Genomic DNA, 27,134 nt, shown 5'->3' with positions numbered 1-27,134 from the left:
TTTGCTACTTCTAATAACATACCCCGAGTAAATCCCGCCTTTCCACGAGGTCTCTCATACCAGTGTCTATCGCCACTTTTCAGGGCTTGAAACTGACGTACGAATATACATTGGAAGGTTGGGCCTAGTAAACTACCTGCTTTTGCTGTTTCAGAAATAGCTCCAGCGTACAAATCAATGTGTGATTCGTGTCTGAAAATAAAAGCATTACAATTTAGTGGGTTTAAACCTTGTGTGTTTTATCTCAGACAACAGAAAGAAAAGGACAATTGCATTCGATATGAACCGATATTACATAAGTGTATTTTCAAAAGAAAGACGACGGGTACTGCTAGTGGATCATCAGTTGCCTACCCTCCAGAGCTTCTAAATTCAAACCCATTTTTTGTGCAATTCATTTTATTTTACCTATGTTGATTATTGTTTGCCTTTCTGCATTTTTTGCTTTTGGCTATTATGTTGCCTCTTCCTTTACGACTTATAATTCTTATATCTATGATTGCTTTATGATCCTTTATCACCAATTACATAGCGTATGTTATATGAAGCTGTTCGTCTCGAGCGTTAATGTCGTAGGATAACTTATTATAGAACACTTGTGCGTACTGACATCTGTATAATACAAATAAATTATTACCACTTGCACTTGCCCCTGCTGTTTGACTATCGGTCACCGACTATAGCATCTGCACAGTATTCAGAGCTTTGGTAATGTCATGATCAAAATGAACAATTTGGTTTCTCAATTTTCAGCAATTACATAAGGTTATACTACTTAAACAAAACTTTCAAAAGCTCTGTTCTGTTTAGGTTTTTATAGATTATGATGCTCTGAAATGCTTTATTACTTTCCATTCTCAAATTTATTTATTTGACTCTGATATGTTCACAAGTGTAACGATGATTTATCATGATATATATGTTTGTTCAATAAAATAAGTATGAAATAGGTTTATATTATAGTAGACACTTGAGACATTCATACCTGTACAGTTCTTTGATTTTATCAGAGCTTTCTTTATCGTGATCGACAATAGGATCATCGCAAAATTTTATTGGTATCAAACCACAAAATTGTCTCCATGTATTGTAATCTGGCAGACCATGATCTCGTCCTCTCTGAATATTTCGAGCAGCTAAATCATGACTTGTTCCTTCCATTTTAAACAACTTGTTCCGTACTTCAGGCTGGAAAAATCTACAGCATATTTGTGGGTAATTTAGAAAATCCATACGAAGCGTAACAATTGCAACATATATATATATATTTAACATTTCGTTGTCAAGATATTTGGAAAAGAAGTCGAAACAATTTTTTTTCGAATGATATCGCTAAAAAAGAGTTCGTTTGCTGATAAAAGCTATAAAGCCTTTTTACATCTAATCAGAAAAGCGCAAACAGATTACAACTCATCACTTTTGAGCTGCTGAAAAAATATGGAGTCATTCTGTGCAGTATTTTTGGAAGAAATATGTGACGAAACATCTTCAATGCAAATGACATATTGATTGAAAGAAAAAACGGAGAATAAAGGGAGAGATACCTGGACCAAAATACTTGCTATAGACGTACAGCTTTAAAAAGAGGCCATCATCGAGACAAACAAAGACGAATTTGAAAATGTTTGTAATGTGGGGAGGTGATTTCTAAACAATACCATTTTCAACGGACTCATCGAAGGTAATGTTTACAATTATATAGATTAGATCAGATTAATGAACTTATTGATTGATTGATAAACAAAATGACCAATATCACGCTGTCATTCGGTATATCGATAAAAATTATGAAAGAATAAAAAGCGATGGTCAAGTATCGTGATCGGATCGTGAAAGAAATTCAATACGATTCAACTTCAAAATCCTTGGTATAAACAAAAGACGAAAAAATCAGAAAAAGACAGATGTCTGCGAAAATGATTTATACTTCTCAATAATACTGCCAACTAAGGAACAGAAAAATTAGCACTTTTTAAAATCATTTGAAACAAGTTTCTGGTAATTAAGATGTTAAGGAAACTATTTTTATGTATGCACAGATACTTGACTACGACTTCTGTGCACTTATTTTAAATTTATCACGAATTAATTTCGTCTTATCGACAAAAAAATATTTCATTCGGTATTTTTTTATCGAAAACTTTGGCTGTTAATTAACTTTCGAGTATTTTGTTGCCGCGGTTAACCGATCGTGTTCTTGATAAACAATCTACACAGAATCATGTATATTGAACACGGTTAGCGCGTGTATAAGCGAATTGATAGAATGATATTTATTTGCGTTCCTATTTGTCAACTATAAACAGTTGTTAAATGATTTGGTGTACTATGATTTTTCTTTGAGAATCGATTAATACTATTTTCCTTCCACTTTGTTTACTTTTTCTTCCATCACGGTTGTCCTCTTAGGACTTGTGCAGGGGAATGTCGAATTTCTAACGTAAGGTCTATCGGCGGATTAGAGAACGAGAAGACATGAATCCAATGGCAGTACATTTCCTAATGATTTGAAATAAAACAAAGGATTGTCTGTTTAAAGAAAGTATGTGCACATTCGTTTTAAAATAAATATAAGCCATTCAGTTACGTAAAACATATTAATATTTTTGTCAAAATGTTGGATTTGTTTTATAAAACTCAAATTGGATACCGCTTATCACTTAGAAGTATAGCATATTGTAAAAATGAGAATGGAAATGGGGAATGTGTCAGAGAGACAACAACCGGACCAAAGAGCAGAAAACAGCCGAAGGCCACCAATGGGTCTTCAACACAGCGAGAAAATCCCGCACCCAGAGGCGGGCTTCAGCTGGCCCCTTAACAAAAATGTGTACTAGTTCAATGAAAATGGACGACACACTAAACTCCAAAACATATAAATGAACTAAAATTTTAAAAAAATACAAGACTAACAAAGGCCAGAGGCTTCTGACTTGGGACAGGCGCAAAAATGCGGCGGGGTTAAACATGTTTTGTGATATTTCCCCCTATACCTCTAGCCAATGTAGAATAAACAAACACACAGCAATACGCACAGTAAAACTCAGTTTAAAAGAAGTCCTAGTCCGAAGTCAGAATAGGTAACAAAAGAAACTAAGCAAAATGACAATATACCTATTTCAATTTCGTTCAAATCCTTCAACAGAAGAGGGTTTCTCAACAGGAGAAGGTATATCAAGATTATTTTTCGGTCCTTTGAATTCAAAAATCAAAAAGTATTATAAATCTGTCAAGTGACACTGTTCAGATATTTATAAGACACCGTTCAGATGTTTATACGACACCAGACTGTCAGATATCAGTATTTATTTTTCTGAATTTTGTGTTACATATTTGCATTATGCCTTTAAAGCTCATCCTTTTAGTGTAAAACTACAAAGACTGCAACAATAGCCTCATTTTGAGATCTTGTACATTATCACTTAGATATGAGATAATACTTTACAATAAAAAAGATATTTTGATACAAGAGGTATTTTACAAAAATGCTAATGTGTGTAAAATACCTTTGTGAATAAGACCTTGAGTTATATCTATTTTGACCTAAAATAAGTGTAAACTTGCCATTCCAGGCCAAAGAAGACATATTAATGACGTTACAGTGATATCGCAACTGACCTCCCTGTAATTATGTGCCCAGATATATATCAACCTGTTCATGTATCAGGTATCAATAAAATTGACATAATTTTGATACCTGAAAAATTGTACTATTCTTGCACTATCAGGGGTTAGTTAAATAATGGCTATAAGGATCATACATCCTCCTTTTTGATTTTTAAAAAAAGTAAAAATTTGTAGAATCAATTTTGAATTCCATATTATACCTATATTTAATTTTTTTAATCCTAGCATATAAAGACACTTCTCATATTTTGTGATAAAAAAAAAGATTTACTACATGTTTTCCAAATTGCACATGCCGCAAATTTGACATCCAATCCCCGAACTTCAATTTGGAATAGCATGTTATACCTGTTAATCATTTTCATTAAAATGATATAACAAAAAGATATTTCTCATCATTTGTGAGTTTCTTTACCAAGAAGAAGAGTTTTCACCACTATTTTTGTACAAAAATTGACTTGAGACTTCCTTTGGTAGATATAAAGGCTGCGCATATAAATGATTGTATCCAGATCAAGCAGTCTTAATTTATCATTCGTTATGAAAGTGTTGCATACCCTTACTTGAGAGTAAGATCCAATGGCATTGAAAAATCATAGCCCTATTTCCCAATAGAAGTGAACCGGAATAAGTCATGCAAGTTCAATCTTTTGCTCTACCAATTTTACAATGATATTTTATCAGTTAGTCACAGAATTATTTGACCGCTTTCAATGCATTTGACCAAAAAAATAAGCAGCATCTGATCTTTCAACATCATTATCTTGACCATCAAAAAAAGGTTCCCGATCTTTCATTAAAGACATCGAATTTACATAGATATTCCAATTTTTCCAACTTTTGTGATTAAGTTACATCAAAATAATTTAAGGGGCCATTGAAAAAATTAATATAAATAGACATTGTTCAGAGAATGACAATTTAGTTATTTAAATTATGGAAACAAAAAATGTTTGTTTACATTTTATTGTCAATGAAATGATGATATACACTCTGCCTTTGTAATTTAGTAAAAATGGAAAACTTTTTAACATGTTTTTACTCTGAATTGATAATAATGTGTGAGCATTTTGGCAGAAATATTTCTAAGTTTCAGATTTGTTCCCCGCCTTTTGTTAATAGTATGGATTTTTCACAGATATTTACGATCTGATACCAGATATTTCCCTATCCGATCGCAATATGTCACAACCGTTACTTCTTCTTTCGTGATCATTTTATTCGATATACAAAATGACAGCCATGAATATGATTTAGGGTTCAATGTCAAACTTATATATATATATATCATAAATACAATCCGTTTCATAACTTGTCAATTTTACCTGTCCGCTTTCATGCACTGTTCATGTGTTAGCCATCTTGCAATATTATCTGTATGTTGTCCATCGTCTTTCAGAATCATATGAGTACTGAAGAAGTTGTCGTCAAGGTTTTCTCGATACAAAGTTCCATATTTACTAGATAAGTAAGCTAGACTTGGTACGATCAAGGTATGTCCTATTCGTAGAGCAGCGGTTGCAAAAGAATTTCGAATTCTTGGGTCTAAGCCTTGGTCGTACTGGTCATTGAAGGGATTTCTTCCTCTGCGAATACGTAAACTATGTCGGTTCATTGCCTTCTTACCAAGCATTATTGGTAAATATTCGTTATACGTAATGTGTTGAATTAATGCTATGATAATTTTCCGGGTTTCTTGAAAAACTATTTCGTTCGACCAATTTGGGTTGATTTCTTGAAGTTTTTTTGCTATAGCATTGTGTTGTCTGACTAGTAAAAGATGATTCATGCCAAGGTTGGGAATTTCGTCGACACGGGAATCCCCTGAAATCCAATAAAACGTTATTTCTTTAATTTAAAGAAGCATATGCAATAAAGGAGGTAGCCAAATGTTGACAATGTCGTAATTCGATAATCGGTATTTGATTATAAAATTGAGAATGGAAATGGGGAATATGTCAAAGAGACAACAACCCGGCCAAAGAGCAGATAACAGCCGAAGGCCACCAAGGGGTCTTCAATGCAGCGAGAAAATCCCGCACCCGGAGGTGGTCCACAGCGGGCCCCTAAATAAAAATGTGTACTAGTTCAGTGAAAATGGACGCCATACTTAACTCCAAAACATATAAATGAAATAAAATTAAAGAACAGACAAGACTATGTATGATAAATATACAAGTACACTTATAGAATCGTTGTTTTAACACATTCGATATGGTAAGGTACGCGTAAATAATGTAATGAATTTGCTCAAATTACATAGTTTACCCACTCATTGACATAACATGCACCATCCTTTTGAAAGTTACAATTTCACATTGCATTATTGTGTCCTTAACTTTTCTTATAACATTACAATTGTATGATATGAAACTGGTTAAGCAATCTTAACAATTACGATAACTGTAAATTTAGAAATTATTGCGTGCATTTATTAATGCGATTTTAGAAAAAAATGGACTAAATCGCGAGATACATTATTGCGATTTTAGGAAAATACGATTTGGGAAAATAAGCGTACATATTTATTTATCAGATATCGGAATGCGAGTTCTTGTCATTTCGATACCCATCCATTCGTATTACTCGCAATAACAAAAACCTCGCAATAATTTCTGAATTTACAGTAACATTCATGTAACAGCTTGATAAAATGCAAGTGCCGGTCCTTTTAAAATTTAATATCAATATTTATCTATAATGAGTTTACGTAGATGCAGTTCATTTTGAAGGTACTGCAGTCTTCAATTTAAATTTTAATTGAATTGATTATTGATGTTTACTTGAGGTTCATGTGGACCCTTTGGCAAAAATGGCTGCGTTTTCACCTCAACATTTACTCTTGGTGCAGACAAACCTGTGCATCTGGAAAAGTTTTAAGGCATAACATGCCCTAGATAAATAAATTTCAAATGCATTGTATGTTTTAGAAAATTTTAAACTTAACAGGATTTTGCAGTGCACTTTTTTCGTCCCTGCAGAAGATGATAAAATTAACAAACAGTTGAGTTTCACTTGATATGATCCACTCAGGTACACAGTTTAAATCACCAATTATTGTCAGTTATCTATTGTCCATCTATTGTCAATGTCAATCAATACAAGTTACGTCAATTATTTCCTGTGGGGAAGTTCTCAAACCTCTTTCCCAATTTAGTTTATTTTGGCACCTTCTGGAGGAAGGAAAAAAAGTGCAGTGCAAAATCCTGTTAAGTTTTTAATTTTCTAAAACATAAAATATTTTTAAATTTTATTTATCTATGGCATGGTATGCCTTAAAACTTTCAAAAAATTCAAATACCTGTCACATCAAAATCTAATATATACTCAGATGCAGCACCTTTTCAAGTAATCAACGTATATGCTTTGACGCAGCACTTTTCAAGTAACTAAAGTGTTCAATTCAAATAACTTTTATAAAACTTTATGAGAGGTTAACAATATAAAGGCTCATAAGTAAAGACTGTTCACATCACGTAGATCACTGTATGCGCAGATCGATCCCATATGTCTGCACTCAATTCTGTTCCAAAGTAAAGACTATTTACATCACGTGAGTTTACTGTATAGGTGTCTTATTCCAGGTAAATACTGTTCACATCATGTTAAAAATATACGTATGCCGGTTGGTATTCCGTAATAGTTATCCCATGAGGACGCGGTGTGTCAATGTAAGATCATCCCGACGGCCGGAGGCCGGAGCTTGGTCTTACGCTGACACACCAAGTCCGAGTGGGATAACTTTTTTACATCCCAGCTCTTCTAGACTATATGAAAAAAACATTTACGCTTCATAACATCTAATTAAGAATGCCATACAATAATTATAATATACTTTATATATTACTATATAGCATATGCCCTTTATTTTACAATGTTTAAATATGTTAAATCAACAGAGAGTTTGTATCCAGTCGTCCTGGTATAGAGGAATGAATCGTGGCTTCATATGCTTAAGGTCTTGAGTTCGATTCCCCGCATAGACGCTGGATTTATAGTGGAATTTTTTCTACATAAATTTTGAAAGTTAATCTTTATTCCGCATAAATATTTCTAAGTTTTATTGTGTGTTCGACATTCCCGCCAAAATGTTACAGAACAAAAGAAAGCATGCATTACAAAAAAACTCAAGGTATGGTGATCTGGTAGGGGTGATCCGACTCAGATCACCCCTGTTAGAACAAAGGATGTAAATACAGATAACTATGGAGTTTAATGTGTTGTTTTTGGTCAGTTAAAAACAGTATTTTATGTGATGAATGGTTAGAGAGTCGCATAGGACAGACAGGAAACTGTACATGCTGTATATGTAAATGCTCTTTTGTTCCGACGTTGGAAAGTTCCGGGCGGAAAGAACTAACTAGCCGAAAAGTTCCGGAGGAACTTATTAACTAGTTACTTTGTTCTTCCTCTGGTTTAAAAGTTACAGCGGAACAAAGTGACCAGTTGAAAAGTTCCAACGGAACATATCAACTAGTAAGAAAGTTCCTTTTTGCCAAATTAGTCAAAACCGAAACTAACAAACTAGCACAAAAGTTCCAACGGAACTTATCAACCAGGCAGAAAGTTCCATTGGGAGAATTGATGCAAAGTAAAAGCGCAACATATTATATTTGAACCTTTCAAAGGGAAACCAAGATACTGATTACAAAAGTCAAAAGGAACTTATCATCTAGCCACAAAGTTCCTCTTTGGCAAATAAGTCAAAACCGGAACTTACAAACTAGCCCAAAAGTTCCAACGGAACTTATCAACCAGTCACAAAGTTCCATTTGAAGAATTGATGCAAAGTAAAAGCGCAACATATTATCTTTGAACCTTTTCAAAGGGGAACAAAGATACTAGCCACAAAAGTCAAACGGAACTTACCAACTATTCACAAAGTTCCTCTTTGTTAGGGTTAGGGTTAGGGTTAGGGTTAGGTTAGGGTTAGGGTTAGGGTTAGGGTTAGGGTTAGGATTAGGTTAGGGTTAGGGTTAGGGTTAACTATTCAACTAGCTACATTGTTCCGGGACTTTTCAACTAGCTACTTTTTTCCGGAACTTTTCGACTGCACTCGGAATAAAACAACTAGTTGGAAAGTTCCATCGGAACGAAATAACTAGTTGAAAAGTTCCGCCGGAACAAATTAACTGACGGAACATAGTGGCTGTTACATATACGCGAAAAGTAAGAATATAACAGATTTCTGATTCTTTTTTGCTAGGTAATGTTTGAATGGAATATGTAAAATATGTTTTTTCTACAAATTACAAGTTCAAACGTATTACGAGAAACTTAATAGAGACGACCGGACATAACTTTTACTGTTCTTATGTATTTTATCTATATCACATGCATGAAATGCACTACTAGCTATAGTTAGTTTACTTTTAATTGAGATGTTTTCCTATGTAAACGGGAGATAATCTAATTCCAATCAGGTTAGATCGCAAGAATAAAAATTCAGTACATGTCTGACACTTACGTAAAGAATAATTGATGTAAATGTACAAGTTATTTTTCTTATTGTAAAATAAAAAACTCTTTTTCAAACTTCACTTCAAATCTAAGTCCGCTTACGGTATTGAGAAATATATTTTTACAACTGATATCTCTGGATAACAACTCGCGTTATTTTATTTCAATGATAAGTGTCGACTGTGGGTTATCAGTCAATTTTTAATCAGGGACAACGCCTAACTACCGGCAGGTTGTAAAAGTAAACACAAATTTCAGAACGATGGTAGAGATGTAAAAGTCATTTTCAATCTTCGGTTCTATTTATTGCTATCGAAAGAAATTTGTTGTTATACCCCTGCTTTAAATGGGGGGTATACTGTTTTACCTCTGTCTGTCCTTCCGTCAGTCCGTCAGTCCATCCGTCCGTCCTATGAATACTTTCGTCGCATTTTTCTCAGGAACTACTTGACAAGGATTTCAGGGTTAACATAAGTAAGTTACACCGTGTGATGCATTTTCAGATTCATCACTCAACAAGTTCCTGTTTACCGAACACTTGTATTATTTTACACATGATAGCCTAGTTGAAAATTTTCGTCGCAATTTTCTCAGGAACTGCTTGACAAGGATTTCTAAAATTTGGTTTCAGGGTTTATATAAGTAGGTTACACCGTGTGATGCGTTTTCAGATCCATCACTCAACAACTTCCTGTTTACCGAACACTTGTATTATTTTACACATGATAGCCAAGTTGAAAATTTTCGTCGCATTTTTCTCAGGAACTACTTGACAAGGATTTTTGAAATTTGGTTTCAGGGTTTATATAAGTAAGTTACACCGTGTAATGCGTTTTCAGATTCTTCACTCAACAACTTCCTGTTTACCGAAATAGTACGGCGGGGGTATCATCAGTGAGCAGTAGCTCACAGTTTAACTTGTTATGTTTTTGTTAGTCTCTCTCGTTGATGCATTCTTCTCTGTTCAATTTTTCTTTAGCTGCATTGCTGTACATCTTTTTCCTCTAAATCTAACTTTGAATCAAACGATGTAGCAATTTGCATTTTTAAAGATATACGTCGGTACAAATGCTCTAGATTACTTATACGATGTAGCCTAAATTACAGTTTATACATAAACTCATCATAGATACCTGGATTAAAATTTGGTAGGCCAGACGCGCATTTCTTCTACATTAGACTCATCAGTGACGCTTGAATCAAAGAATTAAAAAGGCCAAATAAAGTACAAAGTTGAGGTACATATGGGAATCAAACCTGCTAAATGACAATGCTGTTCTGGAAGGATTTTTCGGCATTCTCCATTTGGGTTTTCTGGCAGCAAACCGCTCGGACTCATTTTTAACAATCCTGTAATATGTTAGAAATAAGATTATGAACCAATTTGTTATTTACATTTTCACATTTTTTTTTTATTAAATACGTGTACAAATGTTGGAAGTTATCACATTGATTAAGCCTTTTGTTGGATAAAACCGGACACAATTTGAGAAAAACCCTCACAATTCAAATATATAATCTATCTCATTCTACTGAATATGTTTACAATGAAACACCAACTATGCAATTATCGATTAATTTCAAACAATTTAATGTACGAAGTTGATAAGGGGTACACCTTGATTTTTTTATAATTAATTCTCTCCTTTGAGATATTAATTTCCATTTTCAATGGATTGTTCTATTCATATCCATCGAAAGTGAACCACAAATAATGTGCATAGCTTTGTATTCCTGTCTACAACCTACATGGGAAAATGTTACCAACAAGAGTGGTTCATTTACTCTATTTTTCAATCATATACTTGCTTGTATCCAAAAGAATATTACTGGCATCTATAAACCAGAATATTACGTAGTTCTTTGCACATTCAAGTAAGCCGACCATCAAGATGGAATATTATCATGTATGCATGTAAAGGAAACAAGACAAAAAGTTGAAACAACACTTCTCATGCGTCTGACACGCTTTTCTGGATTTAGCTTCATCGGGAAAGCTCAAAGCCGAATATTTGAGAGCCAAGGATGTATAAGAACCGAAACAATTGAAGAGCTATGTACCAAAAAGGACATAAAAGTCCTGCCAAAACTATCTTAGGTCAACTTTGCCTGTTGGAGTTAAAACCTTAGTTTCTTAATAATTTCTGAATTTAAAAACGAACATTTTTTAAAAGGTTTGTTATCTTGCCAATACAGAGAACTGACTATTAAGCTGATGATACCCTAGGGGACTGATATTCCAACATCAGAGATTTAGACCTAGTACTCTATAGGTAAAGGTTGTTAACCGGTGTTCAAATCTCGTAAATCGATTAGGAAGAGACAAATCAAGGCAACAAACAAAAAGTGAGGGGATCGCACGAACACCAAAAGGAGAGAGTCGACATGGTACGCGCCATCCGCCATGCGTATTCACAATCCGGAATAGTACATACTTGGCTGAATTACTGATCACACAACTATACTTGTATATAAAGACCATTTAGAATAAGCTAGGTTATGAGTTTGAATGAAGACTAACATTATTTTTTTTCTGGGAATTAATTCTGAACAAATTTATTCCGAGCAAGATATTGTTGCTGCGAGCTTTCTTACATTATCATATTTGTGAATACACTCTCTATGTTTGTGATGAAACGATAAAGGTTTTGATTAATAAATGACATCTTTATCCCAATTGCATCTTTTGTTGTACTGAAATATAACCTTCAAGTAAATTCGAAACGTAACTGCAATCCAACATGTATCTATTTACTGACAAATTTACACTCCATAAGAAAAAGAAACGGAACCACAAAATAAATGAAAGGAAAATTTAGATCAGAAAATGAAAGGTTGTTCTATTAAGTATGATGTTAACCACAGGGAATACTTATATAACAATAATAATAAAAAAAATCACAATGATCACTACCAACGTTTGGATTGGTAATAACTCATCAAGAATACCAGTCTTATAATTTAGAACGTCAGAAGCGCTTTTCGTCTAGATTAGACTCATCAGTGTCCCTCGAATCAAAATAGCTAAAGGGCCATCTTAAATACGTAGTTGAAAGCATTGAAAACTAAGAATTTCGAAATGTTGTGCCAAATACTAAACTATCAAATAAGGTGATCCCGTCCTTTTTTCCTCGATCGTGACCTACCGAATTAGACTTATAAACGGGTTTGTACTTACATGAGCAATACGACGGGTGCCACATGTCATTATGCTAATATATCACAGATACTTCAACATTCTAGATTATAAGAATTCAGTTGGCTTCTGAGGTGAGAGATTTTCCTCCGTGTTGAAGGCCTCACTGTGACTTTGAGATGAAGAATAGCAATAAAAGCGCGATTCCTTTCTTTGCTTGTTGTGTGTTTTGCTGTGCATGTACTAATTGTATGTCATGTATGGATACCCAATATGGCCTTTCTTTTCGGGTCTGATAGTTCGAGATAACAAATGTAAAATAGAGTTTCAGAGTGTAGGCCCTCAATACGTCATGAATATCATTACATTTTGTTCTGAGGTCTTTGGAGTGAAAAAAATAAATAAGTGTGACTGGCTCATAATCAGTTTATTAATACTTAAGGCGAAGAACAGCAACACACGCACAATTCATTTGATTTTTAAATTTATAAATGTATGAAGTGATTTTGTATCATGAATCAATACACCACATCCTTTCTTTCTTTATTGTAATTTGTAAATCTTGTACTATACTGTTGTGAATTTTCTCTGCATCGATGTTATTTATTTATTTATTTGATTTTGTTTTTTTTTTTGTTTTTTTTTTGTTTTTTTGTTTTTGTTTTTGTTTTTACCTTATTTTTACTTTATATATATTTCAAAAATGTAGTCATCATTAAAACTGAAAATATACAATGAGATTGTAATGTTTTAAGAACGAAATAACGTATGACCTACCTCCCTGTGTATCACGTAGTTCTGACATTTGCGCTTCTGTTGATCCATAAACCATAGACCCATCAATAAACGATGTTACATCATTCATTTGTTCTCTTTGTCCTGGTAATTTGATTACAAATTAGAGTTTTATAGAAGAAGCCGGAAGAAGGTCAAAAAATATATTTATGTAAACTTGACGATTGTCAATGAATTATGTCTGAAAGGTATATAAATATGATAAACAGATACATTGCACCGTACAACCGACCTTCGTCCGTATAGCACAAGGAAGGTAATTTTACATTTTTCTATCTCTTCACTTCTTGAATTGAATATTAGTTAAACATGTTAAATGTTTCTGTTTACTTAATATAATCGATATAACAACTATTTAATGCACAGTAAAGACCATTTCCCTTTGTTAAATACCGTTTATTGCGGGTTTTTGACAAATCTATTTGTTTTACAAATCCACAATAAAACAGATAATACTAAAGACACATAATCCGTAGATAATTTATGCAACTTTCAAGACTATACTTAAGAAACACAGATTTGTTTTACGAATGAAAGGAGAAGATCCGGTAAGGGCTAGTTCTGGCCTAAAATTCGAAGTACATCTGATGAGAAAGATTTTTGACATTTTTTAAACACTTAAGTATCCACTTCGGTCAATGCAATTAGTTTATGTTAAAGATCTGAACTGATTTTGGTCATCAAAAATGCTCAAATTCAAGCTTAAATATGAAAAATCTATCAAATATGCAATAAAACGTCACTTTTCAGATGGTTTTTGTCTAAAATGTATGTGGCTTCATTCGTGTTCAGTCTCAACCTTTATAAATGTTATGTATTATCATCAAATACAACATATATTTAAATATTAAGACTGGACACAAATGCAGCCACTTTCAATTTAGTCAAAAAACTCTTAAAATTAGCATAAATGCTAAAATTGTGCAGATTTCAGTTATTTTGCATGAATTCAATTTGAATGTACCTGATGCATCTGCATTGTATTGTCAAAAACAACCCATTTTTATGGAACAAAAGTATTCTACTTTCTGATAAATATCTAAAAGTTTAAATTTCAACAAATTTGTAAAAAAAGGGGTCTTACCGGGCCTACTCCTTTGACGAGAAATCCTCAAGACAAAGATACATTACAAACCGCCTGTGAATACTGCTTTGAGCACCTGAGATCATCCACAGCTTTTGGTGGAGTATGTTTGTTTGTTTGGAATGCAAAACAGAGATCCGACGAATATGAAAAAAAACAATAAATAGGAGAAACAAAATGAAATAAAATCTCTTCAAGTAAGCAGTGGTGCATGACCGTATCCGTTGTGTTCCAAACAAAATGATACGGATCGGTTGTACGGTGAAGAACAGCATTCTCATACACTATAGTTTGTCAAGACGTATATCTCACCCATCTGTTTATTTCAGGAAAACAAAAGCCCTTTTGGACGAATAGTGTGGCCAACGTTTTGCAAAAGGAAATACTTTTTAACAGCAAAAATATAGCTGGCTAAAAGCTAGAAGAATGAAATTCTTTAGAAATCAATCATTTTTGTCATAGAAGGCAAAGAGTAAACAAAAACTTTTTTATCGTTATTATATTATTTGCATTATGTAGTTTGTTAAATGTCGTTAATACATTCAATTTCCAGGGCCAAGTATAGGTCTTTTTTCGTCCTACTCTTAACCTGAAAAATCAGTTGAAAATCCTACTTTAATGATACACAGAATATCCATCAGTTATAAAACCGTTTAAGCCATGTCTGATAGGTGTAACTATCAAATTGATAAGTTTCTTCATTTTTGGTTAAGGAAGGTTTCGGTTACAGGTGTAATCTCTTTTACTATAATTAAATATGTTGAAGGAATGTTAAATAAAAGAAGAATAAAAGAAGAATGTGTCTGAGAACACGAATTCCCCCGCTCAAGCTTCAAGCAAACGAAAATTGGACTGACGGGAGGACGGGAGGACGGAAGGACGGACGATCAAGGGTAACAATAGCGAAAATTTATTGTTACGGTCAAGACTAATTGCCGGAATGCATGGTCGGGTTGGGAATTGAATAATTACGGACGTAACAATAATATAGTGTGTATAGTTACATTACGTTATTGTTACGTCAATGCATTTCGATGCATGTTATATATCAAAACATTTGAAACCTCTTTTATTCTAAATGGATACATGCATATTAAGGCAACAGTAGTTTACCAATGTTGATATCTCGTTAACAATTAGGAAGAAACAAATCAAGGTAACAAACTGAAGCTGAGGGATCGCATGCATCACCCACTGTGCGAATGCCCACTCAGTAGATCAATTTCCTTGATCTAGGTTTGCTGCTTGCAAGAAAGCTATTAAACCAAGAGTTTCAAGAGATCAAGTTGAAATCGTCCATTCGTAAACTTTACGGACGCCATCACGAGTTGGTTGCCGTTATGTTATATCCGTTTCACAGATGACAACAGATATGTTCCAATTGTCGTAACTACAATTCCGTCCCCTTTTCCTCGAATGTGACCTACAGAATTAGACTTATCACCGGGATTGTACTAACATGAGCAACACGACGGGTGCCACCTGTGGAACAGGATCAGCTTACCCTTCCGGAGCACCTGAGATCACCCCCAGTTTTTGGTGGGGTTCGTGTTGATCAGTCTTTAGTTTTCTATGTTGTGTTTTGTGTACTGTTGTTTGTTTATCTTTTTCTTTTTAGCCATGGCGTTGTCAGTTTATTTCCGACTTGTGAGTTTAAATGTCCCTTTGGTATCCTTCGCCTCTCTTGCTGTAAAAATGTCAATCGGTAATTGGACGCAATTGGTAGAATTACAAAGAGGACGACTGTACTATATAGAGATCACGAAAACAAGTCGCTAGTGAGTTGAGACACCGTCATGTCGTATCGTGGTGGTGACCGCCGCCAAACGTATGTAGTGTCGATTTCAGTCGTGTATATACACAAGTTCACAATATTTTAGTTCACTGTTTTAGGTAACTTAGAATATTTTTTTTTATTATTCTGTTGACAGATAAACTCTGCGTAGTTCAAATTTATTTGTGGAGCTAAGTGACGATTGTCCTAAAACATACATATCTTCTATAAATAAACTAACGCGAAGAATGCATATCAACACATTACCTGCATATAGCCAAATAAGGAATGGTAGGTATTATTTTCTTTTTCTTTTAAACTAAGCTTGTCGTGATTGATATGGATTTAACGAACTTAACAATTATATACTGTGTTAAAGTCTTCCCAATGAAATTGTAGATACATATTCCCTATGTAAGCTAGCTTAGCCAGCAGTAATCAAGAAATAAAACAAAAAAAAGATGTTTCTGATCGGATTGTTACATAAAAGCGAATTAATTACTTTACCTGTCATACAGCTTTTGTCTGCTGCGGATGATCTTACAAAGTTTAAACATGTTATACTTTTAAAAAATAGATCATCATGTGGTACTGGTATAGCGTAACAATCTTTCCTGAAATATTCAACATACCATATATTCTTGGTTGATAATGATATTTGTCCACCAATAAACATATTTGGGTTGAACATAAATTGTTTCAAACTATGAAGATACAACTTAGTTCTGAGAAATATGGAACGACATAAGGCATGAAATTCCATGTTTTAATGCAGAGACTTAACTGGCGACTATTTCATATGTCATTCGAAAGCATATCATAATTTGTTTCTTTTTTGTCTGGTCCTCTAATATTACTTGCACTTTCCGGAAAATCAAGGTCAAAGGTCAAGGATGGACAGCTAAATATATTAATCGTTATCAAGATCTATCATGACATCGACACATTTGTTTTCGGAAAAATAAGAATAAAAAATTTTCATAGCATTATTTGTAAACAGTATTTCCCAAATCGTTATAACTAGTCTCTCATTTTGTTCAACAATCGTAAAGATAAATTCACGCTGAAATATCGGAACTTACAATACTCTATTAGTAACAACAATAACGGTAACAATTTTTCTGCGCCTTATGCTCATTTCGACAATAAATGTCTCGTCAGTGATGATCGAGGCCATTATATTTGAAAATCCAAAACTAATTAAAAAAATGAAGAGCTTATAAAAAGGACAAAAAGTATATCCAAAGCCGGGAAAGGAATCAGAGCTTTCTTAGGTTAAAACAAACAGGGTAACCATATTCCACCAATTAAAATCAATAAACGCCTTTAAAGAGTAAAAACCCAAAAATATATGTGTATTAATGCAAAATGTTAATTAAAAATGAATGCCAAAAGTCTGGGTATGTAAGGAAAAAATAATGAATAGAACGATAAATTCTAACATAATTCCTGTTTGGATTATTCCCTTCTCCATATACTTACTTCAAAGCATTGGTAGGGTCACAACAATCCAGATCAGCTGGATGGAAATTGGAAAAGGAAGTAAAACGATTATTTTTCTTCAATTTATTTTTTATTTACTTATTTACTATTAACTGTTGATGCCATCTCACTATACGGTGATTGCAACTACTATACACGCTAGACGATCACCAGAAGATAATATTTTCTTGGTTTGATTAAAATGACGATTAGACTTAATTCAGCTATAACCGTTTGCTTTTTAATTTTTTTATTAAAAACGTAAGCTTATCAAACCTCATTATTGCATAAACATCTTCTGTAAAAAAAACTAATTATGTTTCAATAAACCTCTATAGTATTTTTGCTTTTTCAAAATTTATTTGTTACATATTGCATACCTCCTTCACCTGGTGTTGCTGTAACATCATGTGCTAGAAACTGTCCGTGAGCCATAAACTGTACTGTATGAATAGTAGAAAAGATGGTTGTATTCTTTGCATCAAATAGCTTATTACTAACAAGTCTGGCACTCGGCATATCATGGTAGTCTCTAGGGGCATCACCTAAATAGATGTGTTCAACATGAAGACATACCAATATCCTTTCACAATAGTTACAGATGTTGAAATACTTCTAGTCATAGTGATTGATAGAATAGTCTTTCTGTATCTATTTTGTTATGTATCGCTGAACGAGATAAAAGAGGAACCAGTAATTGTTTAAGGCGTCGTTTAACACCTACACATATTCAAGTAACTTTCCAAAAACATGATTTTTTTTAGAAGATCGATGACTTTTCATTTTGTTTTTTGTTTTTGTTTAATAGAAAAACATAGGATATAGGGTATCCTCTATGACACAAAATCAGTACACGCACAGCTTAAAAAAAACACAAAAAGCATAGGAACAGCGCTTTTACTGCTGTTCTTCATCCCAAAGTCAAAGTGAAGCCTTCAACACGGAGCAAACAAATTTCATCTCACTGCAAATTAAAGACGGCCTTTAGCGACGGCTAGAGGGGAATTGTTTGCTTGTTTGATCTCTGTTCGTATTTTTTGTGTTTTTGTTTTCATTGTTAAATTTTTGTTTTTCGTTTTGATTTGTTGACGATTTGAGCAGATCTCATTATCCAACTTGATCATATTATTTCAAATTGATCATTATACCTGTCATGATAAGGAACGTATTACATTGTCATACTGTGTGAATGCTTGTGTGACTATTGTTTAAAACATATGGCAGCCTGTATAGGTGTCTATATTTCATTAGTTATGTTGTTGTACAACTCTTTTATTAATATACCGACTTTTGTTCATTTATATACTTACCATCACTATACATCGGTGGTATAAAGCGAGCCTGTGGCGTAAAGGACATGCCCAGGGAAGGATTTATTAAGTTGTTACATGCCCCATTAGCTGTACGGTAACGATCACGATCATCAGTGTTACAGGTAAAACTTCCAGGACATTCAACTGATGAGGGTTCCTGGTTTGGCAAATTCGGCATCATTTCGTCCAGGTTTCCCGACCTGCAACCATGGTAACACTTTTTACTCTTTTATGATTATACAAGTGACTTTAATAAATGATTTGACTCCATCTGATTAAATAAAAGTTATATTTGTAGGAAATTAATTAATCTGCAGCAAACAATAAATGAGATTTGAAATCTAAGCATGGAAGTATTATATTGACAATATAGTAATTCCATGATATAAGTAAAACAATATACTTACGTGTAGTTTATCAACAGGAGAATTGTTGTAGTAACGACGTCTTGCATTGCTATAATGAGATAAAAATATCATATTGAACTTTTTAAGGCCTTAAAATCGTAGGTTTCAATAACTAGCCGAGCCAAGTCGGTTGAGGATAAGGTATTCACCCTTTAAGAACTAAAAAAAACAATTTATGTGCCAATTCTTACCATTTGAGCGAGCAAAATAAAGGAGTAGGGTCAATAAACCCCTTATTTGGCCCATAAATTGGTGCAAATCAAAAAGTTTCCATACATATTCTTAAAGTTGTCCTAACAACGCTAAGGTACAAAGTGTTCAGGAAATAAAACATTTAACGAGTTACCATGGCAGCAAACCATGACGACATTTGTATATAATGTAAATTTAGTATTTTCCTTGTTGAACGCCCACTTTGAAGTATATGTTAGATTGGAAAAGTATGTGCGCACCCTAAAACAATTTTATATTTGGTAGAATTATGTCATTAGTTCTGTTGTTTCGTGACTGCGTACGATGTTTCAACAATGAAAATAACAACTGAAAACTTAATAAATTCCTCATATTCAGAAAAAAAAATGTATATTATGACGTAATTGTGACGTCATTACATCAAAAATCTTATTTAATTCATTTATATTTTTGATTTCATGTATTTCAAATATTAGTTGCATTTTGCAAATAGTTCGCAGAAAGTTTATTTTCTTGGGCCAAAACCGGCCTTTAATGCCCCTACTCCTTTGTCTATCGTTTTCAGACGATGAAGTATTATTGTATGTGTTCACAAATTCTAACCAAAGGAAACAATCTAAGTATAAAAAAAATTACTCAAAATTTGGAAGTTACAACTGATTTTCAATTTGACTGTTTTGGTGATGAAGCTAGGAAATGCAACTCGTGTACCATGCGATGTTAAGTTCTGTTCAAGTGTTAGAAAATTTCTATGGATAGACTCTTTCAAGGAAGTGATGGTAAAATTATCCAAAAGTGGAGTTTACTGCAGTGCATGTATGAAGGAAATACAGGTTCAAAATTTGTAAGTACCACTTTTATACAAATGGAACTATACTTGTTCAAGGAAAGCACTCTTGCTCTAAACGGAGAGAACTAAAAGAAAATGGAGTAAGCATTGCTTTACTTATTCATGATAGTCAAACACGACAAAAAAATGTACTACCAGCAGACGATTCTATGAATAATGATATCCAAACAGTCCGAAAAGATATATTATCAATACAAGATACCACAATTATTCAGCAAAACGTAAATCCCGCTTCTCATACTAGTAGTACACCGCCGTACCTACCGATCACACAAACTATCACAGTTTTCCCGACAAAGTTGTGAAGTTATTACAATCTTTAAATTCAAACAATTCCACCTGGACTTCACATAATGCAACTCTTAACCAATTTTTTCACGACAAATAAACTAAAATTGATAAGTTCCGACATGAATGTAAAGTGTTCAAAGGAATTGAGCAAACTACAAAGCAAAAGCCTAAATCTATAAAACGCCCAAGATTTACTGACAGTGGAATATTGTCATCCTAGACTCCTATTGTTGAGCAACGGTCCACCACAGCAGCAAAAGAGAAGATAGCCGAGTCCAAAACATCACTTAGGCAAACACTAACGCTGTAAATACGCTGCAACCGAAAAAGCAGATCTATTGATAATATTCTTATTTTGGGAAGTTCAATAACAAAAGGCATTAAAACATTAAAACATCAAATTTGAAGGAAAATGTATGATTAAACACAAATCGGGGTGCTACCGTTTCCGACCTTGAGAAAAAGATAGAGGAGATCTGTCCCCTTTTTCAAGAGTTGTGCTATAGTTTGTGGGAAATGATGCAAAAATGATAGAAGAAGTGTTCAAATGCAAATACAAAAAACATAGAATTTATTAGCCATATGGATAATTTTGTTTTGAGAAATGGATTGATACAGATAGTGTTCATTTCACACAGGCTGCATGGGACAGTAACTGATAACATGGTCTATGCCATGAAGAACGTAACTGCTGGAATAAAACTTTTATGTAAAATGGTGGCAAAGAAGATCAAACCAATGATATATATGTACAAATAATCTCGATATACTCTATTCTATTTATCTGTGGTACCTGTCAAAATGATTTTTCAGATCGTATTGGTAATCTGAAGCCTTCTACAAATGATAGTAAATCTTGTACAAATGTTAATAAAAAATCAAAGTAAAGTATCCGTTATCAAAAATGGTTGAAATGCTTCAGATCAAGACAGTATAAATACGTGTTATGTATATGGTCATTCAGAAAAGGAGATAAAATTAACATACCATAACATACAACATATTTTACCTAAGATCTATAAGACCAGCTATAATTGGCATGTGTGAAACATTCTTAAATACTAAAACATATGTAAGCGGGATTCTAATTAGATTAATATCCCAGGGTATAGCAAGGAAAGAAAAGATAGGGAAAAATAAACAAGGTGGGGGATGGATAGTTTACTTTGATATTGATATCAAATATGAAAGGATGACATTATTAGAGAGTGAAAACATCGAAACTGTCAAAACACAAATAATCATTTCTATCTTGTTTTGTATACAGACCACCTAATAGGAAAACCTCCCTGATATACCAATATGAGGTTGTGAATAGCTTATCTATAAATGATAATATCTTGTTAATGGGTGACTTTAATATTGATTTCATGAAGCCTCTTCCTTCTAAATGGCCAATTTTCATTACAACTTATGGTCTCCGTCAAAGGGTAGACTAGTTGACCACACTAGAGGTACTTCTAGTTTTACCTTAATCCAATAATTCTTATCAATTTTCAATACCAGCCTATGTCCTATGTCATCATTATCCTGTTAGCTGTACCGTAAACAAACTTGCAAAGCTTATCAAAGACAAATCAGATTCACATTTTGAGATCAAATACAGAAACTTCAAAACATATAATGATGACAAGTTCTTACAAGATTTGTCCAATAAACCATTTGATATAATACATGCAATCAATGATCCAAACAAAGCAATGGACATGTGGTATTACTTACTTGTCAATGTTTTAGATAAACACGCCCCTGATGTTACCAAACGTGTAAACAAATAAATATCAACCAGAATGGTAAGCTGATGAAATTTGTAAATCAAAATTCCATAGAGGTCATTTTCACAAAAATAAAGACACTGAGAATTATAAAAAAATATGGAAATAAAAATAGTCAATTTATTCGTTCAGCAAAGGCAAAATAGTTTATGGAGGCCACAGATAATGATAAAAACTTTAAAATTCTATGAAGGCATTTGAAGGATATGAATTCCATAACAAAACAGGAAATTGATATTTTAACACACAGAGGACAAGTCCTTACAAACAAAATTATATTGCTAACTGCTTAAATAATAGTTTTAGCACAGTAGGTGAGCAGCTTATTCCAGATCCTCACACACGTTTGGAATCTGAGAAAATAAATAACTATGTCAAATCGAAAATAAACGATGATGTTAAATCTTTATTCTAGACTTCACAAATAATGAAGTTTTGCAAGGTCTAAAAATTCTAGACATAATTAAATCAACTGAAACTTATGGAGTTATACAAGAATTTTAAAATTATCAAGAAAGATTGTAGCAAGCCCCCCTTACTCACATAATAAATCTTATATAGTTTATGTACAGGAATATTTCCGAATATATATATTAAATTTTGCTGCAGGCATATATAAAGGGGGGATAATACAGATCGTGCAAGACCCTCATGGGTGGTCATATCGTTAAAAAAGCCTTCGTCGTCGAGATCCAAACCATTTTTGACCTATTTCAATTTTACCCACTGTGTCAAAGTTATTTGAGAAAACTGTCTTTAAACAACTATATTTATTTTTAACAAAACACAAATTATTAATACAACAGCAGTCTGGATTTAGAAGAAAATCATTCTTGTCATACAGCACTCATTAAAATAATTGATAAATGATTTATAGAAGAATTGGACAATGGAAATTTTACTGCTATTCTTTTTTTTTATATTTAAGAAGGTATTTGATACTGTAAATCACAATATCCTTTTGACAAAACTGAAATCATACAAATGTGATGACCACTCTGTAAAATGGTTTTCGTCCTACCTCTCAGCGGGTGCAAAAAGTTAAGTTTGGAACTGAATATAAACTATAACTTTGGAGTTTCTCAAGGTTCTATGCTTGGACCTTTATTATTCCTTGTTTATATCAGTGACTTACCATTAATTTTAGAATATATAGAGTCTGGTTTATATGATGATGATACAAATTTGCATTTGTCATCTAAATCTATTGTAAATTTAAACATATGTAAATTAAGAAAATGTTATTTAAAGGTGTAAATTAGAAAATGATATGGTGATTAATAACAAGAAATCAAAATGTATGCCTGTTGGATCAGACAGAAAAATGGAAACCTGCAATACATGCTTATGTGTTTTATCACAAGATAATATATCTTTAGATAATGTTGAAGTTGAAAAACGTATTGGAACCCATATTGATAAAAATCTGTCATGGTCAAATCAAATTGATAAAATATGTGACACTATTTCAAGCAGAATATACCTGTAAAAAAGGTTGAAACAGTATTTACCATTAAAGGGTCTTATTCTTTTTTACAATAGCAATACATTACCCATGTTTGACTACTTTTGTATAGTATGGCGTCTTACCACAAACTGTAATCTGAAAAGGATTAATGAGCTTCAAAAACGTGCTGCAAGAATAACTTTTGTTTGTTTGTTTTTTTTTTTTGTTTTTTTTTTTGTTTTGTTTTTTTTATTTTCCATCAACTTTAATGTTCAAAGAGATTGAATGGATGACTATATTTACGAGGATACAATATGTTATAGCTGTTTTAATGTTTAAATGTATGAATGGACTAGCACCTGATTATATATCTAATACTGCGTGTACTGATCTTTATAATTATTCGCTCAGGTCGACAGCATCGGGACTTCTTCATGTACCAATACCTAATTCTATTTTTTTTTTTAAAACATTCAAATATTCTGGTCTTATTACCTGGAATAATTTTCTAAATAAAATTAAGGAAACAAAGGATTTAGATACATTAAGATCAAGTGTTCAAAGTATTTTTTTACTTTAAAGAATGAAGATACCTGAATATAATGTATTTTTTCTTCTATTGCATATGATTATATTAAAGGTGCTTTATATAAACTGTATTATCTATTTTATTTTATTTTTTCTATCTGTATTAATATTTTTGAAGGCCCCAGGGAAGATTATATATATATATTAATTACACCTTATGTAAGAATCCTGGGTTTTGATTGGTTGATAGCCAGTGTATTTTTCACCAATTTACTGTTATCAAATGAATATCGTTCATTTTTTAACGCCGCCGGGGTATATGCAAAAAGGATATGCCCTTTTTACCCTCTCTGCCGTGGTATTTGCCAAAAAATACTCTATCCGACTGGACGCTTGTAACGTCACGATCATCAATGCGTTTTTGAACGTTAACATTCGGTGTAATTAAACAGATATAGCATGTTCTTGAGGGGTATTTGCGAAAAATACCAGTCTTGAGAATGAATTTCCCTCGCCTTACGGCTTGCGAAATTTAACATTCTCTCGACTGGTATTTTTCGCAAATACCCCTCCTTAACATGATATATCTGTTCAATATAACATACTATTGTTGAATGAGCTACCTTCGTTAAATAAAGATTCTATTATTATTATTATTATTATTATTATTATTATTATTATTATTATTATTATTATTATTATTATTATTATCATACGTTTCCAATGATTAAAATACAGGTAGAAACTAAAATTTAAAAAATTACGAACGAGAACAAAGTATAAACATAAATTATAAAACGATCCCAGTTAGTCTACATGTTACAATGAGTGATCGGTGCGCTTTCGAACGTCCTGTGATATATACAGCCAGTAGAATAAAGAGATTAAGGTTGGTATTTAAGGAATGTGTTTGGGAATGCTACATTGTTAATTTTACACAAAACTTCAGCAAATTACTGGTCTCTCCGTCTCTTGTATTTAGACAACATGATAATTATGTTTTTACTGATATGTGTTTCGTTATTACTTTTCACTGGAACGTTTTCTTTAGAATCATACACTGACAGCGGCCTTGTGGAGAACTTCATTAAAAGGTCTATTTTAGTGATGCTATATTTTTTGTCATAGTTTGAAATAACAAATAGTTTTATCTAACACGAATAAAATGATTAGCGCTGTCATGAAAATATTAGGTTTAAAATAAAAATAGCTGATACTGAGTTTACCTTCTACAGAGTTTTTGTGGAAATAAATAACTGCGGTCAACTTCACTGTCCTCCTACTATATACACCATACTAACTTGAAAAAGACGAAGCTGTCCAGTAGCATTATAACATATTTTCAAGATGTTAAAGCAATTACTGATACATAAAAGCTTTACTTTTACATAACTACTTATAAATTACTTTGAGCGTCCCATTATACATGTTATATATCAAAATATATTTTATTGTTATATTAATGCTTGCACAATCTGGTAATGCGTAATAATGTTAATGTCTTTGTCTGTTTTTTTTCATGTGGTTAGTTGAACAAAAGTGTAAAAAAACAAAATTCATTAAAATTTGTAATAATTCTGTGTTGTATGAATTTGATGTTATAAAAAAAAAATGAATTTTAATAAATGGGTATTATTTTGGAGGGACAAAGGAAATTAAATTTAAACAGTGACATTGGTATGTAATATTATTTTTCATCAACGTCTTTAATCAATTACTTATGTACAAATGATTTTCACAATTTTATAATTATATCATTTATTGTATATTGGATAGCGATTTCGAAGTAACACGCGTTATTTTGTTATTGATATATTTATAAAAAGATATAAAACATACATTCATTTCTCATTTCAAATATATAGGGTAAACCTTTTACGAAGACTTACGGTCACTTCCACTGCCAGAAAGTACCTATGGGCAGTGTTAATTATCTATCGTTAAGTAAAACAATTACAGCGAAGGTACAAAAAATAAATCACAGATAAACAATGAATGTCTGATTCCTGGTTTAGTTTTACATGTATACCGATTTAAGAGCCTTATACCATTTGTTAAAGTCACACACAAAAAAGAATACGGTAAACATTGTAGTATTGCAATGATGCAAAGAACGGCTTTGGTTTCCCTCTATCTGTAACGGTTTCTAGGTTTAATCTATAACAAGGTTTTCGGTTTTCGGGGTGATAATGAAACGAAATTGGTACTATCTAGGTAAAGAAAATATATCTTGGTCTATGGTTCATACTGAATAGTTATGTCCTACGATACTTGATACTGAAGATTATTTTGATATTTCGCGTACAGTACTTTTTTCTTGCAAATATTTTAAAAATTGGTGGAAATGATAATGAAATAAGAAGAACAGCAATTGAACACGGGAGGGACCTTAATGATAATAAGAAATCAAGTTAGGTATTCGCGTTCGTAGGAAGAAGAAGAAGAAGAAGAAGAAGAAGAAGAAGAAGAAGAAGAAGTCTCAAAACTTTGCAAACGCGTAGTCAGGTGTTTGGTGGTTCGGATAAACCCCATAAAAGGCATAAACAAATACTAGTGAAGACTATAAGAGTCGAGATTCAGATTGAAATTTTTCTGAAGTCAGAGCTTCATGACATCATACCCCCATCAGAGACATTCGGACTACAGGCGTGTATTTAATATTTAACCAAAAAGGGGAACGAGAACATCAAGCTGAATGTTCTTTTTCGGTGACCGATTCTGTTGTTAAGCGTTGTCAGCTCAGACATATAAAAAAATTGTAAATTTTAAGTAAACACGATACCAAATGGCATATCTCCCGATTTCTAAACTTTTCGGCACACTAAATAAATAAATAAAAAAATGAAGGTCACCATTTTTGTTTTCATGTAAATTTCATAGGAAAACGTCAATTTTGGCGACAAATTTACAAAGATACTAGGTACATATGGAAAATGCCTTTTTTCGACTTATCTTTTTAGATTTTTCAATGGA

At 32.8% G+C, this 27,134-nt stretch overlaps 2 protein-coding genes across 7 annotated transcripts in view; one reads left to right on the top strand and one right to left on the bottom strand.

Moving 5' to 3' along the window:
* The window catches only part of LOC127730619 (reticulophagy regulator 3-like), a 160,397-nt gene that overhangs the window by 102,736 nt on the left and 30,527 nt on the right, over positions 1 to 27,134 (top strand). The gene's annotated exons all lie outside the window — the stretch shown is intronic.
* The window catches only part of LOC127730614 (peroxidasin homolog pxn-1-like), a 296,701-nt gene that overhangs the window by 265,348 nt on the left and 4,219 nt on the right, over positions 1 to 27,134 (bottom strand). Inside the window, exon 1 of one of the 3 annotated variants that reach the window (XM_052239092.1) lies at positions 23,740 to 23,769. The exons of the other annotated variants lie outside the window; for them this stretch is intronic. Within the exon in view, the coding sequence (XP_052095052.1) occupies positions 23,740 to 23,743 (4 nt within the window). The 5' untranslated portion in view covers positions 23,744 to 23,769. Of the gene's footprint in view, positions 1 to 23,739; positions 23,770 to 27,134 lie in introns of those variants that run through there. 3 annotated transcript variants of the gene reach the window in all.

This window comes from Mytilus californianus, unplaced genomic scaffold (assembly GCF_021869535.1).
Source record: "Mytilus californianus isolate M0D057914Y unplaced genomic scaffold, xbMytCali1.0.p SCAF_2, whole genome shotgun sequence".
Classification (NCBI taxonomy): Eukaryota; Metazoa; Mollusca; class Bivalvia; order Mytilida; family Mytilidae; genus Mytilus; species Mytilus californianus.
Note: the sequence above shows the minus strand (reverse complement) of the source record. Positions and strands in the feature narration are given on the sequence as shown.